Source organism: Nansenia antarctica, assembly GCF_963989245.1.
Source record: "Nansenia antarctica genome assembly, chromosome: 6".
Classification (NCBI taxonomy): Eukaryota; Metazoa; Chordata; class Actinopteri; order Argentiniformes; family Microstomatidae; genus Nansenia; species Nansenia antarctica.
In genome coordinates this window covers 28,113,739-28,132,502 of record NC_137676.1, presented here as the reverse complement: position 1 = coordinate 28,132,502, position 18,764 = coordinate 28,113,739, and the positions used below count along the sequence as shown (strand labels likewise).

The window sequence follows — 18,764 nt, the reverse complement described above, 5'->3', positions numbered from 1 at the left end:
GACTGAGGAACGGGGTACCGCAGGGGTCTGTTCTCTCGCCGATGCTGTTCACCGTTTACATCCACGACCTACCTGATACAGCATCTAGAAAGTATGGCTACGCAGACGATCTTGCCATCATGCTGAGCCGACCTACGTAGAAGGCGATGGAAGAGGGTCTTAACGTAGACATAGGCACACTGGTAGCATACCTTCGAAGGTGGCGTCTACAACTCAGTGTCGGAAAGACAGTCGCAGCGGCATACCACCTTAGCACCAGAGAAGCCAGGAGGGAACTTGAGGTGCGCGTTGACAACAAATGTCTGGAGGTCCAGCAAGCCCCGAAGTACCTTGGAGTGCGCCTGGATCGGACATTATCCTTCAAACAACACCTGGAAGAAGTCAAGGCCAAAGTGACATCCAGGGCCGCGCTGATCCGCCGCCTTGCTGGTACAACCTGGGGAGCCTCCGCTAAGACGCTAAGAATATCCACCCAAGCCCTGGTCTTCTCTGCAGCGGAATACTGCGCCCCAGTCTGGAGCAGAAGCCCTCATGCGAGAAAGGTCGACGTGGCTATCAATACCTCCCTCAGAATAATTACTGGATGCTTGAAGCCTACCCCTGTGTCCCTCTTGCCAGTCCTCGCGGGAATAGCACCGGCCGGCCTCCGATGGGAGGCTGCCACCCTCGCCCTGGCCAGGAAGGCACAAAAGCATGACTGGCACATCCTGCACAACACCACCATAACACCAGCACCTCCAAGCCGACTCAAGACCCGCCACCCTTACAACAAGGCAGCACAAGCCATGCTCAACTCCACCTCTGAGGACATCTCCAGAGATGCATGGTTGGCAGCAGCTTGGAAGCAGGAGTGGGAGTCAGCCGGGCCCTCCCGAATCCACCGCTACATCTGGGACCCAGGAGATGGCGCCATTGGAGGAGACGACCTACCACGCCGGCAATGGACCACACTGAACCGTCTACGAACTGGTGTCGGTCGCTTTAAAACATCAATGAAGGCGTGGGGCCTGGCGGACAGTGCGGCATGCGAGTGCGGTGACCCAGAGCAGACCGCCGACCACATAATCACCATCTGCCCCTTATATAGACCACCCTCAGAAGCCAGCCTCTTCGACCTAGAACCAGAGATGCGGGCATGGCTACACGACACCGAGTTGGACCTCTGACGTTACACGAAAGAAGAATTAAGACATGAAAGATTATAATTGTTTGTGTTATTAGCTTAAGCACATTGTGTTTGTCTATACTTGTGACTTAGATGAAGATCAGATCACATTTTATGAACAATTAATGCAGAAAACCAGGTAATTCCAAAGGGTTCACATACTTTTTCTTGCCACTGTATATCTTGTTACATGTTACACAGCCTTGACATCATACCCTGGTAATGTCAGTCAATTAGAGTAAAATACAGACTTTGCTTATCCCGTGTGAATAGTCTTAATGAAAAGAACAATACAACAGCAGTACTTTAAGAATTTATTGAATGTACAAAATCAGATGGATGTAATGCATTTAATCTTCATCCTCTTCCTCCTCCTCATCCTGGTTGATCTGGAAGTAGCGGAGTTCATAGCTCTCCTTCGTGTTGGCTACAACACGCAGCCAGTCACGAAGGTTGTTCTTCTTCAGGTATTTCTTTGTCAGATATTTCAGATATCTGAAAACAGGAGACAAATGACATTCAGATTTAAAACAGGCTTTCTACTAATAAATTACCGAAACTCACGACAAGCACAACAACCCAAGATGAATTAGAGTAATTTGATTGCTGTAAACCTCAGTTAAGTCACCACACCAAGAACATAGCACTTGTTTAGATACTGTGATGTGCCACCCATAAAGCCTAGAGCATGTTTGTGGGTTAGAGCAATATTGTTTGCCTGGGCTGTTCGCCACGGTTTTGTGACTTTGCCGCTACTCCACCACAAACACCACATCAGCCATGGTTGTCCTGCCCTCTTCTCACAGCCACCGCATCTCAGACACCACCCTGTTCTAGTTATACAGGCGGTCCCCGCAAGTCAAATCCCCAAAAGATTATCCAGCGTGATTTAGTTCTGATTCAAAAGTTATACGTTCAGAATCAATTACCTGTCAAAATTAGAAATGATCTGATGAAGGATAACATGGAAGCTATATTATGTGTGCAGGTCCACCTGCCCCATCTGAAGCCAATCCTAGTATGCTGTTTCTACAGACCTCCCAGTGCAGGTGCTGCATATGTAAATGATCTATGTGATATGTTCGACAGGATATCAGATGTAAATCGAGAAATCTTCTTACTTGGAGATATGAATGTTGATTGGTTGGGACAGTCAAGTCCAAATAAGAATAGGGTTCTATCTATACTGAATGCATGTAATCTATCCCAAATTGTCAATCTTCCCACTAGGATATGTATAGGCAAGGATGGCAGAATCGCATCTACATGCATTGATCATATTTACACGAATGTGCCAGGCAAATGTTCAAAGGCAGTTTCGGTCCCTGTAGGTTTCAGTGACCACAACATCATAGCGGTCGCGAGGACAACAAAGGTTCCCAAACCTAAAGCTACAATTATTGTTTCACGCTCATATAAGAATTTTAGTTTAGAAGGTTTTATGAATGAAATGTCAGGTATAAACTGGAACAAGGTTTGTAGTGAAGATGACCCTGAGGCCGCACTCAACTTATTTATGCTGAGATACATGTGTGTAGCAGATAAACATGCACCTTTAAAAAAGTTCACAGTAAAAAACAAGTCTGCCCCATGGATAGATAGTAGCCTAAGAAGGATGATGTAGGAGAGAGACTTGGCTAAAAAACTTTTAGTGAGTTCCAGTTCTATGGACAATAGGAAAAAGTACCGTACTATAAGTCGCACTTTTTTTCATAGTTTGGCTGGTCCTGCGACTTATAGTCAGGTGCGACTTATATATCAATATATACAGGTATATATCATTTCATACTGACTGACATGAACCAAGGAGTAAACATTACCGTCTACAGCCGACAGAGGGCGCTCTGTGCCGCTCTGGGCTTGTGACAACTATATGCTGCTCCTATTCCCCTGAAGAAGTTATCTAAAACATTAGCTTGTTGAAGCTAAGCAAACGGTAGCTTGGTGAACTTGCTTGTTGGACTCGCTGGCTTGTTATGTTCATTTAGCCTATTCAGCCTCCCAGGTATGTTCTTTATGCTATTGTGTTGCTGAATAACTGTTAATGTGTTATGTTAACATACCAGACTTCTATTCAGCCTGTTCTGTGTTCTATTGTGTAGTTGAATAAACTTGCCTTTCCAGATTAAATGTCTGTTCTTGGTCTTGGATTTTGTGAAATATATTTCTAAATAAATGCGACTTATAGTCCAGTGCGACTTATATATGTTTTTTCCTCTTAATGTCGCATTTTTTGACTGATGCGACTTATACTCTCGGAAAATACGGTACTGCGCTTTACGAAATCATGTTATAAAGTTGAACAAGGTGAAAAAGAGGGAGTACTTCAAACAAAAGTTATATGATGCAAGACATGAAGGTAAATACCTATGGAATGTTTTAAATGAAATCATGGGTAGGAAAAAGTCCAATGTCCTTACACCTGTAGTTGAATCAAATGATATTGTACTAACCAAACCATGTGATATTGCTAACCATTTTAATGACTTTTATGTGGATAAGATAACCAAGCTCAGGAAGAGTACGCAAGTCTCAAAGAACACAATATCTACGGACATCATTAAGAGCATCATTATGAAAGACAAATGCTGTAAATTTGAATTTGAACAGGTTGAAGTTGGTAAGATTGAAAGTCTCCTCCATGCTCTTCCTGGAAGTAAGTTAGCTGGCACTGACAACATGGATAGCAAATTGTTACAGATGACGGCTAGCATTATAGCTATTCCTGTCTGTCATATCATAAATAGATGTTTACAAGAGGGACGATGTCCAAAGATATGGAAAGAGGCCAAGGTTACACCCATACCAAAAGATACCAAATCAGTCTTCAATGAAGGAAACTCCAGACCTATAAGCATCTTGCCTGTATTATGCAAAATCATGGAGAGGTGAGTTTTTGTGCAGATTAAGGATTATTTTCCGGTCAACGGACTGGCAACTGAGTCACAACATACATATAGAGATGGCTATTCTACGTCCACTGCTCTGATACAGATGACGGATGCCTGGCTCGGAGCCATTGATAACACCATGTTGGTTGGAGCTGTATTTTTGGACTTCAGTGCTGCATTCGATGTGTTGGACCATTCTCTTCTGCTTGAGAAACTTGAATGTTATGGTTTCAACTAGGGATGTCCCGATCCGATACTGAGATCGGATATCGACCCGATATTGGTCCTGAATGCTGGATCGGAGATCGGACCAGAAGAAAAAAAAGGCTCCGATCCGATCCTACTGTCATCCGCAGTCAAACTTATGTGTATAAGCGATGAGTGAATAAAAACAGTGAACAAAAACGCGTGTCGCAGAAATGCTTCACGCGAGTCCTATATGCGCTTAAAATGCGCATAGCGCTTCACGCGAGTCCTATATGCGCTTAAAATGCGCATAGCGCTGCGCTGTGTGCTTCCGGTTTCATTACAAAGAGGTTAACCCTATATGTGCCTGACGTCTAACAACATTCAAATGACTCTAACTTCATATTTTTTCGGATTTCAATGTATGACACATCATTTGAAAGCTTATGATCCGTAGTTCCAATCCACAACACGTCGCATTTGTTGCTTTAATAAAGGCTGGCAGTCTTTAATTTAACTGTTGTTGGTGTGGACTATATACTGGGGAGGTATTTGAATGAATGAATGAATGAATGGTCTTTATTGTCATTGCTACAGTACAGGTACCAAACAACGAAATTTAGGAGGGGTGGCTCCCCTGGTGTTAGGGAAAAAAAAATAAAAAATAAATAAATATTCAGGGGTCAAAAAAATTATACAAATATCGGATCGGTATCGGTATCGCCGATACCCGAAGCCCAGGTATCGGTATCGGTATCGGTAGTGAAAAAGTGGGATCGGGACATCCCTAGTTTCAACCCTCTGGCTCTGATGTGGATGCGGAGCTATCTGTCCTCCAGGTCACAGCAGGTGTATTGGAATGGCAGTCTGTCCAAGAGCAGGAGTCTGGAGTGTGGGGTTCCACAGGGAAGTTCCCTGGGGCCTCTGCTCTACTCTGTCTTCACCAATGACCTGCCATGGGCCACTCAGCAGGCCAAATTGGTTCAATACGCAGACGATTCCACCTTACATTATGCTGCACCAGTGTTTCCTCTATATGCATTTATTGGTGGCGGGCCGCCAAGAATGAATTTCCTCCGCCACTAATTGATTCAGTCCACAAAAACAAAAACAAAAACAATCTGAACATTTTAGCTGATTAAAATATTTCTGATCCTAGATCAGCGCTATAATGGATGTTGACTAAAAGTGCACCTAAATCCACGCCCATCTCTCTCTAACCGCTGATCCAAAATCAGATTAATGACATTAAACATTCAGTTGACGACGTGACACAAGGGCTACTCCTGATTGGTCTAAATGTGAACCGGCATGAAAACGCCCGGTTCGACGAGGGGCCAGCCTCACCCTCACAGAGCATGAAGTGAGACGCGTGCTGAAGGCGGTGGACCCCAGGAAAGCCTCAGGGCCGGATGGCGTCCTGGGACGGGTGCTGAGGGACTGCGCCGACCAGCTGGCCGGGGTTTTCACCAACATCTTCAACCAGTCCCTGTCCCAGGCCACCATCCCACCCTGCCTGAAAACCTCAACTATCATCCCAGTCCCGAAGAAAAGCACGGTGAGCTGCCTAAACGACTACCGCCCAGTGGCACTCACACCAATCATCATGAAGTGCTTCGAGAAACTAGTCCGGGCCCACATACTCACACGCCTCCCGCCTAACCTGGATCCATACCAGTTCGCCTACAGAGCCCACAGGTCCACAGAGGACGCCATCGCGACGACTCTCCACGCCACTCTATCCCACCTGGAGAGGGGAAACAGCTACGCGAGACTGCTCTTTGTGGACTTTAGCTCTGCCTTCAACACCATCCTTCCAGACAGGCTAGTGACCAAACTACTAGACCTGGGACTATCACACTCTATATGTGCATGGATCAAGGACTTCCTGTCCGACCGCCCCCAGAGGGTGCGGGTGGGCTCCCACACCTCCACAGCCCTCAGACTCAGCACTGGGTCCCCCCAGGGTCCCCCCATCCTCTACAACCTCTACACCTACGACTTCACCCCCGTCCACCCCAGCAACTCCATCGTAAAGTTTGCAGACGACACCACCGTGGTGGGCTGCATCTCGGGGGGGGACGAGGCGGCGTACAGGGATGAGGTAGAGCAGCTGAGCAAGCTGTGCAAGGTTAACAACCTGCTGCTGAACCAGTCAAAGACCCAGGAAATCATCGTGGACTTCAGGAGGAAAAAATCTGAGGTCCAGCCCCTGCTCATCGACGGAGAGAGCGTGGAGAGAGTCTCAACCCTCCGATTCCTGGGGGTGCACATACAGGATGACCTGTCCTGGAAGAACAACACAGCAGCCACCATCAAGAAGGCACAACAGCGGCTCTACTTTCTGAGAGTCCTCAGGAAGGAACACAACAAGCAGGAGATACTGGTGGCCTTCTACCGCGGCGCAGTGGAGAGCATCCTCACCTACGGCATCTGCAACTGGTTCTCCAGCTGCACAACCGCGGAGAGAAATGCGCTACAGAGTCGTGAGAACAGCCCAGAAGATCACCGGCGACCCCCTCCCCTCTCTGGAAGAGCTGTACAACACACGCTGCCTCAGGAAGGCCTCCAAGATCTCCAGAGACCCAACCCACCCTGGGTACGAACACTTTGCCCGGCTGCCCTCGAAAAGGCGGTACAGGACCATGGCCGCAAGGACAAACAGACTGAAGCTCAGCTTCTACCCCAGGGCCATCCAGGCCCTGAACACAGCAAAGACCTAGGTTCTGGGCCCTGGACAGTCTGGACGGATTGATGGCAGCTGCTGGATTGAAAAAATCAGGTGTAGTGCTGAGGCACAAATGTGTACATTTCAAGCCTGCAAACTGCGACACTTTAAATGAATGTGCAATAACACTATGTGCAATATGACAACCCTAGTCGTCTTATCTGTACAGTATAGTATAGTGGATAGTGTACATAGCCTTTATTTATGTAAACCAGCTCCTTTCCCTTCTTGTTTTTTTCAGTTTTTTTTTTCTTTCCTAGCACCAGGGGAGCCACCCCTCCCAAATGTCGTTGTTTGGTATCTGTACTATAGCAATGACAATAAAGACCATTCATTCATTCATTCATTCATTCATGAGAACCGTGCAGACTCAACCATCCCTGCTCAGCAGTCTTACCTGCCGAAATGCTCAGACGCCTGTATTTTCTCCTCGCAAATAACGGGCTAAAAGTCACCGGTAGTACCATCTAAAAGATACAAAAAGCTGATCTAGCTAGCTAGGTGCACAAATAAGATATCACGTTAAATAACTTCGAAAAATTAAACGAAAACAGCGACAGATGGATGGATTTTTCAAGAAAAAAGATGTCCCAGACACTTCAAACATTGCTGAAGCTAGCAGTGGCTATGAGCGATCCGAAACTGCATGGCTGGCAAAGGAGCTAGGTGGTGGATCAGCTAACAACGTTTATGGCGGGGTACCACCACCACCACACCAACTACAACGACAGCGGGAGAGCCATCAGCATCGGCTAGCTGTGTTGGTGTATCAGCAGACATTAGCAAGTCAAAAAACGATTCTTATGTGCCGTCACTTTAGCAACGACAGTATTGGCAGGGAAAAAAGAAGGGGAGTCAATTTTTTTATTGACAACGGAATTACATGCTGGAAAAACATGCAGCTAAAATTCAGGGAATCTGAAAGAGTTTGAATCTGAATGAGTTTGTTTTCTTTAACTCAGCTGATACTCAGCTGTTTACCGAATGCTCCATCTGACTGTGATTTTACTTCTGTAATGTGGTGGGTTGACATAATTCACGCACAGAACTATGGGTTGGGAGTATTGTTCCGTCCGCAGTTGAGTGCGTAGTACCCACAGTTTAGTCTGTTCTATTTACTGCTTGAGTGTGTTGTTGACAATCGTTCATGTCCTTCATTAAACATTTAGCTTTGTCATTTGATAGGCCGCCTACGACTCCCGTCTCTCGGCACTACAGTAAACAGTTAATCAGTAACATTAGCCGCTTTTGTGCTCATATAGGCCTACTTCGTATTATATTATAGCTGATGATCTTTGTGTGTGTGTATGTGACTGTCAGTCACAAGTTTATATTCTGTATATTTTTTTGCCATCCTCCCTCTAGTTTTGGTTGAAATTAGGTTGTTGTTTTGAGCACGCGTGCGCGTTTCATGCGCGTGCACGCGGACAGGGCTATCCGCAACTAATGTAAAAATCTCTGGAGGAAACACTGTGCACAGTCATGCAAGCAGCTAAATGAGGTCCTGAGTAGTGAACTTAACATAGTAAATGACTGGATAGTACCGAACAGACTTGTCCTAAATATCTCTAAGACAAAAAGCATGGTGTTTGGGTCAAGGCTCAGGTTGGCTTGCAACCCAAAGCTCATCTTGGGTTTATGTAACTCAACCGTTGAACAAGCGGATAGTGCTAAGCTCCTGGGGGTGACGCTAGATGGTTCTCTAGCTTGGAAGAAGCACATCAATAACACTGTGTCAAAGGTAGAGCTAAGGTAGGCATTTCCAGGAAATGTGCATCCCTTGTAGATCGTCCTCTTTCACGTCAGATTGTGCAGAGTTTAGTATTGTGTCATCTTGATTATTGCTCTCCAGTCTGGTCTTCGGCTGCCAGAGGTGAGATTAGGAGGCTCCAGGTGGCCCAGAACAGGGCGGCGCGGTTGGTTCTGGGTTGCTTAGTCCGAACTAATGTGAACAGCATGCATGTTGATCTCTCCTGGCTTACAGTGGAGAACAGGCTATCTTTGAACTCACTCGTGCTGTTGAAGACTGTTGAGTTGAGTAAAAAATCCATCTTTTTTGTGTAAACAGCTAGTCCACAGAAAAAGTATACAGGACCACAACACAAGAGGTGCCAGAAATGGTCAGCTGGTACTTCCTTGGCCTAGAACAAATGCATTAAAAAGGTCATTTATTTATAGGTCAATAGCTTTCTGGAACAACCTGCCTAGGAACCTCCACACCACCCACAGTAAATTGTGTTTTAAAACCAAACTTAAATCTTATTTTCTAAAAGGAGGTTAGATGTATTTGTATATGTATTTGTATATTTATGTATTTTGTTTTGATCATGTTTTTGTTGGCCCTGTTATGTCGGTTCTTTTTATACCTAACACTTTTGTATTTTCTTTTTCATCTATCATTTAGTTTGGTAGTTATATTCATTGCACAATGCTGAATTATGTATAATTTGTGTAGTACAGACTGATTCTATGATTGTTACTTATGTGTTTTATGTGTGGACCCCAGGAAGACTAGCTAGTTGCTACGGGGATCCTTAATAAAATATCAAAATAAAATATCAAAAAACACTACGCGCCTGAGGAAGCGATCTTCCCTCATCATCCCCCCAAACCCACCTCCCCACTTGACTGCTCAACAGCCAAACTCATCTCCCCACTTCTGACTGCTCAACAGCCGTTGACTCAGCTTTGTAAAGCAGGCATAACAGTGCTGAGTCACAGAGGTTTTAGTATCTCTATTGGCCCAAGTGCCCATCTTCCTCCTCCAAAAACCCTAACCCCCCCTCCACCTTTTGGACTGGCCAGGATTGAACCCCTGGGCCCCCAACTTTCAATCTCGCTGGACACTAACCACAAGACCTCCCAGTCTGTTCTAGCTGTAGTACAGGCTGTTCAGGGTTGACAGTAGGCCAGAACAGTCCAGAGAACCGGACCCATGAAACATGGAATGCCAGTTAGCGCTGTCACACACTAACCGCACCGTTGCGATTCAATGAAACGGAGGTGGATTCAGCGGATTCCCAAAACGGCAGCATGTTAAATAGTGGGTACACAAAACAGCAGCATGAGAGTAGAAGCCTCTGGAGTCCCCTGGGTAGCGAGAACATATTTAGGGCTTTCACATCGCCACGTAACCATTCCGGTTCCCATTCATGAACCAGATCTGGAGCCGGCCAGCGCGTTCCGACCGAAAAATAAATTGGTTTGGAGCCTGAAAAGTTGGTTCGCAGCGGGAACCAGAAAATAGTGGTTCTCAAGCGGGAACCAAAACGTAGAACAGTCACATCGTCAGTGGGTGTGTCATATTCTAGGCTGCAAAGACCAGCAAGGAGGAAGTAGACAAAATGTAATCTAATCTAAATCTAATCATAAGTGATCAAAAACAATATCAAAAGTTTCATTATTCTCTCTATCTTCCTCAAATGCTCAGCAAACACACGAACTTCGTAAGCCATTTCTATTCCAGTAATGGAGCAGCTGGTTAGTAAGAGAACACGTGTAGAAAGTGTCTTTTGATTTCAGATGCTGTATTGGAAGATATTATCAGATATATTAGTGAAGTAGCTGCCATCTAGTAGTGACATTTTTGTTTATCCTGCCCCTTCGTCACCCAGCGTTGATGATGGTTCTGGTTACACTGGTATGAACGCGGGCTGGTTCGCCAGACAGCACAAAGAGGTTCAGAGGTTCCAGAACGGGAACGGTTCTGTGGCGGTGTGAAAGTTCTAACTGAGCGACAACATAGCAGAAATTGTTGTTACCTTTTGGAGAAGGGGACTTCGGACGACACAGTGATCTTGCTCTTGCTCCTCTCAATGGACACCACCCCGCCGCCCAGGTTGCCTGCTTTCCCGTTCACCTTAATGCGCTCCTGAAGGAACTGCTCCTGAACACGCGAAGACAACATGTCAAACGTAAACAGTAGGCTAATACACTGGGGCTCTTTGTTAGGGTTCTAAACAATCAAAACCTACATCAATACGGGCTAACGTTGACGTTGTAATTGTTAAAATTACTAAACTAGTGCCCCGCGGTGGTGTAGCGGTCTAAGCACTGGCCACTAGTGCATGCTGCCCACCGGGGACTGGGTTCGAATCCCAGCTCGCCAGATCCGGATATGGCTGGGGCACACACGGGGAGCAGCATATTGGGCGGCCGCTCCCGAGGGCGGTATAGGAGTATTTCCGGACAAGGATCCGTCGCGCAACAGCGCCCCCGGGGTGCCGGAATAACAGATGCTGGGCTCGAGGAGCCAGTCAGCTAGTCTGCCTGGCGGCCTCTTCTGGGACTGCCGGCCACGGGGTCGTGCGGCGGATCCTTCGCAATAGGCAGGGGATAATTGGATGCTAGGTTGGGTTCAATTGGCTACCAAATTGGGTGAAAAAGGGATAAAATCTGAAAAACATTTTTATTTTTATTTTTACTAAACTAAACTAAGATATTTACTTCCGGTTTGGGAGTATGCTTGTTTGGATAATGTAGGGACACTACAGTATAACCAGTTATCAGTGTGTTATAACTCGTCCAGGGTCATGTCCTTGTCCTGGGCACAGTTTTGAAACAGAGTGGTGAGCCGTGCAACAAGGAGGGTACTAGTGTCAATGTCGTGTATTAGCCTAGCTGGATTTGTCGTGAGAAAACTGCTTTGTTTACCGCTTTCAAATGTTTTACTGCCTAATGAACACGACCCAGGTGTCATTGCCAATATAGAAACGTTTAGCTGCATACAACGTAAACAGACTACAACACATTCAGATTTCAATGGATTCCAGAGGTCTACAAAAGCCCATCTGATGGCAATGGACTATGGGGGTCACTTAACATCATGGACCATGAAGCCATGTTTGATGAGCTAGCCTATATGGAACCAGGCAAGAGTGACTTACAAAGTTGGCAGCATCCATGATGCCATCTTCGACGGGGTGGGTGCAGTCCAGGGTGAACTTCAGAACCTGCTTCTTCTTCTTGCCCCCCTTGGTGCTCTTGGGGCCCTTGGTGCTCAGCTTTTTCTGAAAGTCAGGACAACCGATTTAGGTCTGAGATGAGAAATATAATCTGTTTTGATAAATGACTTGTGGAATACTACAAGAGAAATGGATTCATGTGTCATCATAACTAAAGCAACAAGGACATATGGCCGTATTATATTGTTTAGTTTGTGGACACGGTAGACAAATGATTTAAGGCTTCAAACCATGTTTCACAAAAGTAATGCTGTTGTAATTTTTTTGTCATTCCTGGAAGAACAGATTTAAGAACACATATAGGCACATGCCATATAACTCAACTTAAAGCCTACAACTTGCATGTAAAATGTTGTTTATTCATTTATTGGTGGCCGTGCATGCAGAGATCACTGACGGTGCTTTTTCACTGTTGAACTCATTTGAGTGACAGAGAAATGATCAAGCCATGTAGGGGGCTGACATGATCAGGAATAACCGATCACTACTATACTGAACTCTTGCTGTCACCCAATTCCAAAGGAGTTGACTAACTAGATATCTACTACGATGATCACTAGTAGATTTTCTGAACCTGCGTTGCGAGAATAAACCCCCCAATCATGCTGCTGACTACAAAACGTTCTTCAGAGTCGCTACAACGTGGATGCAGTCAGCTAGCTACAGAGCTACGACTAGCAGGCCTGGTGTCTAACAAATCCACCCAGTGTCCTGTGAATCAATCGGTAAGAAACGCTCCAAACCCCCCACGAAAGTGTCCCGAATACTTTGAATCTACCGTAGTCTACACACAGTGTTTTTGGATCACAAAAACTACATATATTTGGACAATTGTGGGCAGACGAGTGTACCCACCACCGGAGCCATGGCGAAGACTTTAGCAGAAAGGAAGAGCGACGTGTGCGCCTGCGTCACATTCTGGACCGTCGAATCAACTACTGATGTCATCGATGCATCGATGTATCTGAGTTTGATTATAAACTGTGGCTGTTCTTTTATTTTCAACTATGCATTGATTTTGCTCTTTGACTTAGTGACTTATAGCCATATATATGACTTTCTAAATTGTTTACACACATATAATATTTATAACGTGTCATTATACCCAGATCACAAACATCAATAGTCTTTTTAGGCACACGGGTCACAAATACAGTTGACATTATTAGGTAAAAGTGTACAATAATCCACTTAAAGATCATCTTTATAGGCAGCTGAACTAAGTAGTTATAAGGACGCCTGTATGTGCATGAATGACCGCAAGGTGATATCATTGTAAACATGCTGCTCAATTGTGCACTTTTCAGATGTATTCTGCAGTTTCTGTAACCAAGCAAGGTATGACATAGACATAGTCGCTGTGTTCCCCAGAAGTGGCTTGGGGACTGTAGAGGGGGGGGGATTAGATTAGAGAGGGGAAAGTATTTTTGGTCACATGTTGACAGATGAATGGTGTCTGGTAGCTCCTGTCATCTGGGACTGCTCACTGTTCCATGGACACATAGCGCCCAAACCCACCGCGCTGCTCCAATGACTGCTGGGTGCCCTGGCAAGAGCGCTGACATCAGAGTCACACTATACCGTCCCCTCCAGTCACACTCAGCATATCTGGGCCTTGGACAGCAGATGCAGCAGCAGCAGCAAAGGTAAGGGGTCATAATTATTAAATACATGTATTATCTTATTTGTTATAGAGGTCCAAAAATCTGGAACACTTTGAGTTTGCCACTGAGATTAACATCTCAGATTAACATCTCGGTCAGCTTTCAGAAAGCAACCGAAAGATGATTTAATATTGCCATGAGCTGTTAATTTAATCTTGGTCCTGTGTTCATATTCTTATAATAGAATTTTTTTTTTTTATTTTTTTTTTTATTTTTTTTAATTCTTCATAACTTTTTTCCTTTTTTGTGCTATCTTAACTTTTTGCCCCATGGATATGATTTTGTTTGTGGTTTCTTTTATCTTATTTACATGTGTTCTTTGTGGTATATTGAAACCTAGCTATTGACGGGAGTGGAACTATGTACAAGCCTTCTGGGCTTCGTTCCCTCACCCACAGTTTCATGTGTGCCAAATAAACTAAACTAAACTAAACTATCAGCTTACAAGCACTGCTGATTTTACTAACTGTCAACTGGCATTCTTGTTGGTCAGTTTAATTCACACAAAGGAATGTGGATGGAACAGTGTATATCCAAGAAGTGTGCAAACATGTCCTTTCGGAATTGAAATCATTTCAATTTCATGTTGATATATTTTAATCTGTACACTGTGTTAAGTGCAGTGAATGATATATATCGCATGGTTGATCATTGAGAGGCAGATTATGGTGGACACACACATTTGCTCATGTTACCAATAAATCCACTAAGGTCCTGTAGTTTATTACAGTGAATGTTAAGACCAGGAGAGTATCTGAGAGGCTCTCCCGTGCTGTCTTTCCAGATGTCTGGAGGAATATTCTGCCCTCTAGAGACCCTCTATGACCCAGACAATGCCAACTGCCACCCCTTAGTGTGCCACCTGTGCCATGAGCAGTACGAGCACCCCTGCCTGCTGGACTGTTACCACACGTTCTGCGCCAGCTGTCTGCGTGGCAGAGCTGCGGAGGGCAGACTCACCTGCCCCCTCTGTGGGTAAGAAGGACTGGTGTACTCATAACTAACATCCAGCAGCTTGACAGACCATAACACCACTGTGAGCTTTGCTAGTTTTAATCTGTGGCCTCAGTCAACATTCAGCAGAGAGATGTGTTGTCTGTCTGTGTAAGTCTTGGAAATACATCTAGGAGGCGATGTGCACTTCTTTGTCTTAACCTTGATATATTGGATATTGCATTGCAAAGTTTCTTTGTGGTTGAGCGGAAAATGTCCTGGGCCCAGGAGTTCAACACTTTTAATCCCAATCAGATCCGATCAGATTTTGAAATCCCGTTTTTTGTGATCCAGGATCAGACAACTCGGCCAGGTTTTGTCCCAGTATTTCAAAGCAATTCAGGATAGGATCACCCAGATTCAGACTTTTCAAGATTACTAGACCCTGAATATCAGTGCTTTAATCCTACCGATCTCCATCTAGTGGATATGAAAAAATAATACAAGGAAGACAAGAGACCACATTGCAGAGACATCTATAATGTCTAATTATATGTTTGAATACATAAAGGACATAACATCATAAAGTGGCGGCTGGCCGATAGAGGGCGCTGGGGCGCCGGCCCCACCTTCACTTCCTAGTTGCGATTTGTAAAAGTTTTTTTTTTAAATAAACATTGTTTATTCACAAAATGCGGCTGATATTCTGTCGGCGCCTATCAGCATTCATTAAAAATCCTCCAATACAATAAACATTTTATCTGTGTGTGTGTAAAAGTCACTGTCATTGACTGCCAAAGACGCCAATTGGCGTCTTATAGAATAGTAACGTTGACTGCCAAAGACGCCAATTGGCGTCTTATAGATAAAAAAAAAAAAATCGCGGGGATCGCGTTATTGACATGTTCTACACCTAGCGAGTGAATTTCAGACTTGGGTGTAATGTATTTCGGTCCCAGATGGGGGCAGTAGTTCGATAAAAGCCTGGAGAAGGAAGTGGCTTGCTGTGGGTTGTAGTAATGGCGAAACGGATCAGGGTATGTGCCAAACGCGGCGCGGAGCATTGCGGCGCGGAGCATTGCGGAGCATCGCGGAGCATCGCGGCCATCGCGCGACTCTTCAAACAGTTCAGAGTCGGATGATACAGAAAAAGTGCAGAAAAGAAAAAAAAGAAAAAAGTTCTGCAGAAAAAGCTCGTTTTCTCTGTTTATTGGTCAAAATCAGGTGTTTTTGCTGAAACCACCCTATGTTCTACGGCCGATTTCTAAACACTCAAAGAGGCTAGAAACAAACTTTCTTTTTCTGACGAAAGAAGAGAGTCTAAAGTTTTGGTAGATATGTTCAATGTTTATGTAGTCCGAAAAGTCAATATTTGGTGGGTCTTCAAAGTTCAGCGAAAATGCCCCAAAAGTCTGGCAGTGTGGAGCTCTCCGCTCTGAACATGGCTGGCAGTCAAAGAGTTAAAATACATAGGGGGAGGAGTCGGGTCGCCGATCGAATGCAAGTCTATCGCAGGCCAAATACTTTTCGCTTACACGTGAGCTGTAGCAGCGCTCCAATTGGCTGTCTCTATTTCTCGGCCGGGGCGCAAAAAGTTGCGTCCTGAATATCCGGTTGTAATAGCAGACAATGCATTATGCTGAGGACTTCCGACTTCCGGGCTTCCGGACTTCCGGGCTTCCGGAGTATTTTAAATGAACATTCGTAATGTCTGTCTCTGATGTTCATGGTCAATTAAATCAGCCTATTTTGTGCAACTAATAATGTTCCCGCTAATGGGTTAACCGAGCAGCCTCGCACCTAACGTGCAAGCACCTAGCTCCGAACTATTCATAGCAATATGCGCGGGGCAAAAATAATCTATTGCCTCTAAAATCACCACGAACAGAACGGCGGAGGTACGGGTAAACAGGGCTCATGTTGGTGTCCTCAAAGGTAAGAGCTGTTTTTCTTTAACTCAACTGATAGCATTACCTTGCTGTTGTTGTTTACCGAATGCTCCATCTGACTGTCACACTGTGATTGTACTTGTGTAAACAGTTAATGAGTAACGTTAGCCGGTTTTGTGCGTGTCCTCTCATAGGCCTACTTCAGTGGTGTAGTCTAGTTTTTTCTAGCGGGTATACTGTGATTTTCCCCTCCCAGCCTCATATCGTTCATAAACATACATCTGCGCTCCCTGTCTAACGTTATATATATAACATGACATGTTATAAGGCTGATCTGTGCATGATATTGCTGCATTCTGACATATTTCATGTCGCATCTCCCCCCTTTGATGGTATATGAGCTATAGTCAGTCGCAATGGTCCAAAATTCAAGTGCTTCGTAACACAGACGGGGTGAATTTCATGAATGAAAGTGAAAGTTCTGTCACAAAACGCCGTTACGTATCCTCACACATGTTTAAGTGGGTATTGCGTGGGTAAAGTGAAATTACGTCTTTGTTTTGAGCGCCAGTGCGCGTTTTATGCGCATGCACGTGAAAAAAAATTCGTGCACGCGAAAAACAAAGCGCGAAAGAGGACCCCCCGCCACTAATGTGAAAAATCCTGGAGGAAACACTGCTGTGCCCCACCCAACATTTTTAGCACCAGCCGCCACTGAGGAGTACTGAAGAGGCATTTTGCCTCAACTCTCTGAGAGTGGAACCCCAACGAGCATGCCGCATAACACTGGCTTGTATTGTGCTACACAATATCCTGTCCATTGCAGAGTCCTCCTCTCTGACATCCATGATCCCCCAGAGCCCCTTGCACCTGCTGATGATCTCGGCCCACCTATGGATTTCCCTCTAAATGAGAGACTGAGTGGTGGTGCAATGTGAGATGCTATTGTCCACAATTACTTTGGAAAGGTGATGACAGATAATGGACTTTTTATTTAGATCTTTTTTATTTCATGTAAATTACATTTGTGATTGACAATCTTTGTTGTGATACTTTTATGAGCATAAACATTTATGTCATCAACATTTGGTTGAAAACAAAATACGCCACCAAAAACACACAAAAAAAACTTTAAATGTATTATTGATTTGTCATGAAGGCTAAACATTTTGTATTATTTCAGTTAACAAAGTTTGCCATCTTATTTATATTGAAACATATTTTTAAATAGATTGTATAGTACATTTTGGTCTGGTAATCCACTGGAAATCCACCCCTCTGGTGGGATCAAGATAATAACATTTTTGGGATCAAACTGATCCCAATCATGTGTTGTCGGTTTGAACTTCCCGCCATTGGTGTGTGAATGTGTGTGTGAATGTGTGTGTGAATGGGTGAATGAGAGGCCGTTGTAAAGGGCTTTGGAGCAGCTTTGGAGCAGCAAAAAAGGCGCTATATAAGTGCAGTCCATTTACCATTTTACCATTTCCCGTTTTGAAGATTTGATCCAGATTAAAGTTTGGATTTGATTTCCTGATCTGATCGGATATCAAAGTGATCCTAATCCTGTTTTTTGGTTTTGAACTACCCAAAATCCAAATCTGATCCGATCAGATAGATATCAGATCAGATAGGGATTAAAGGATCAGATAGGGATTAAAGGATCTGTCACGACCAGAAGGCGGAACCCAGAAGCAGACAACGGAGAACAGGTAGTGTGATAATAACAGTAATTTATTATAGGGTTTGGGGTTAGGGGAATCCGGCTGGGGGTAGGTAGTGCAGGTAGGGGTTCTGGCAGGTAGACAGGTACTCAGACAGGCAGGGGGTCAGGTAGGTAGGCAGGTAGTCAGACAGGCTGGGGGTCAGGCAGGTAGGCAGGTACTCAGACAGGCAGGGGATCAGGCAGGTAGGCAGGTACTCAGACAGGCAGGAGGTCAGGCAGGTAGGCAGGTACTCAGACAGGCAGGGGGTCAGGCAGGTAGGCAGGTACTCAGACAGGCAGGAGGTCAGGCAGGTAGGCAGGTACTCAGACAGGCAGGGGGTCAGGCAGGTAGGCGGGTAGTCAGACAGGCAGGAGGTCGGCAGGCAGGGAATCCTTTAGCGGGGTACAGGGAGAAAAGGGTTAGGCTAAGGTATCGGATAATGTCTCGAGTACAGGGAACGAACATAGGAACTAACCATTAAGTGGTTACGATCTGGCGTTGACTGGAAGCAGGAGCAGGGCTTAAGTAGGAACCAGTCGCGGTCTTAATCGGCCACACCTGGCGCCACTGATAGATGGCTGATGAGCCGGGGGCGGAGCTGGGGGCGGAGCTGGGGGCGGAGCTGGAGGCGGAACTGT

General features: G+C 45.1%; 2 protein-coding genes across 2 annotated transcripts in view; one reads left to right on the top strand and one right to left on the bottom strand.

Moving 5' to 3' along the window:
- Nucleotides 1-1,470: 1,470 nt before the first annotated feature.
- Nucleotides 1,471-12,832, bottom strand: LOC308161374 (large ribosomal subunit protein eL22). The gene is made up of 4 exons (XM_080535389.1): nucleotides 12,790-12,832; nucleotides 11,857-11,979; nucleotides 10,732-10,856; nucleotides 1,471-1,660 (listed from the first exon to the last, which is right to left on the bottom strand). The coding sequence occupies exons 1-4, from the start codon at nucleotides 12,799-12,801 to the stop codon at nucleotides 1,516-1,518; spliced, it is 405 nt and encodes a 134-aa protein (XP_080391515.1). The 5' UTR covers nucleotides 12,802-12,832; the 3' UTR covers nucleotides 1,471-1,515.
- Nucleotides 12,833-14,382: 1,550 nt separating this feature from the next.
- rnf207b (ring finger protein 207b) overlaps nucleotides 14,383-18,764 on the top strand; it is a gene marked incomplete at both ends in the record, with an annotated part of 38,478 nt that continues 34,096 nt past the window's right edge. The window contains one exon of the mRNA XM_080534327.1: nucleotides 14,383-14,573. Within this exon, the coding sequence (XP_080390453.1) occupies nucleotides 14,383-14,573 (191 nt within the window). The remainder of the gene's footprint in view (nucleotides 14,574-18,764) is intronic.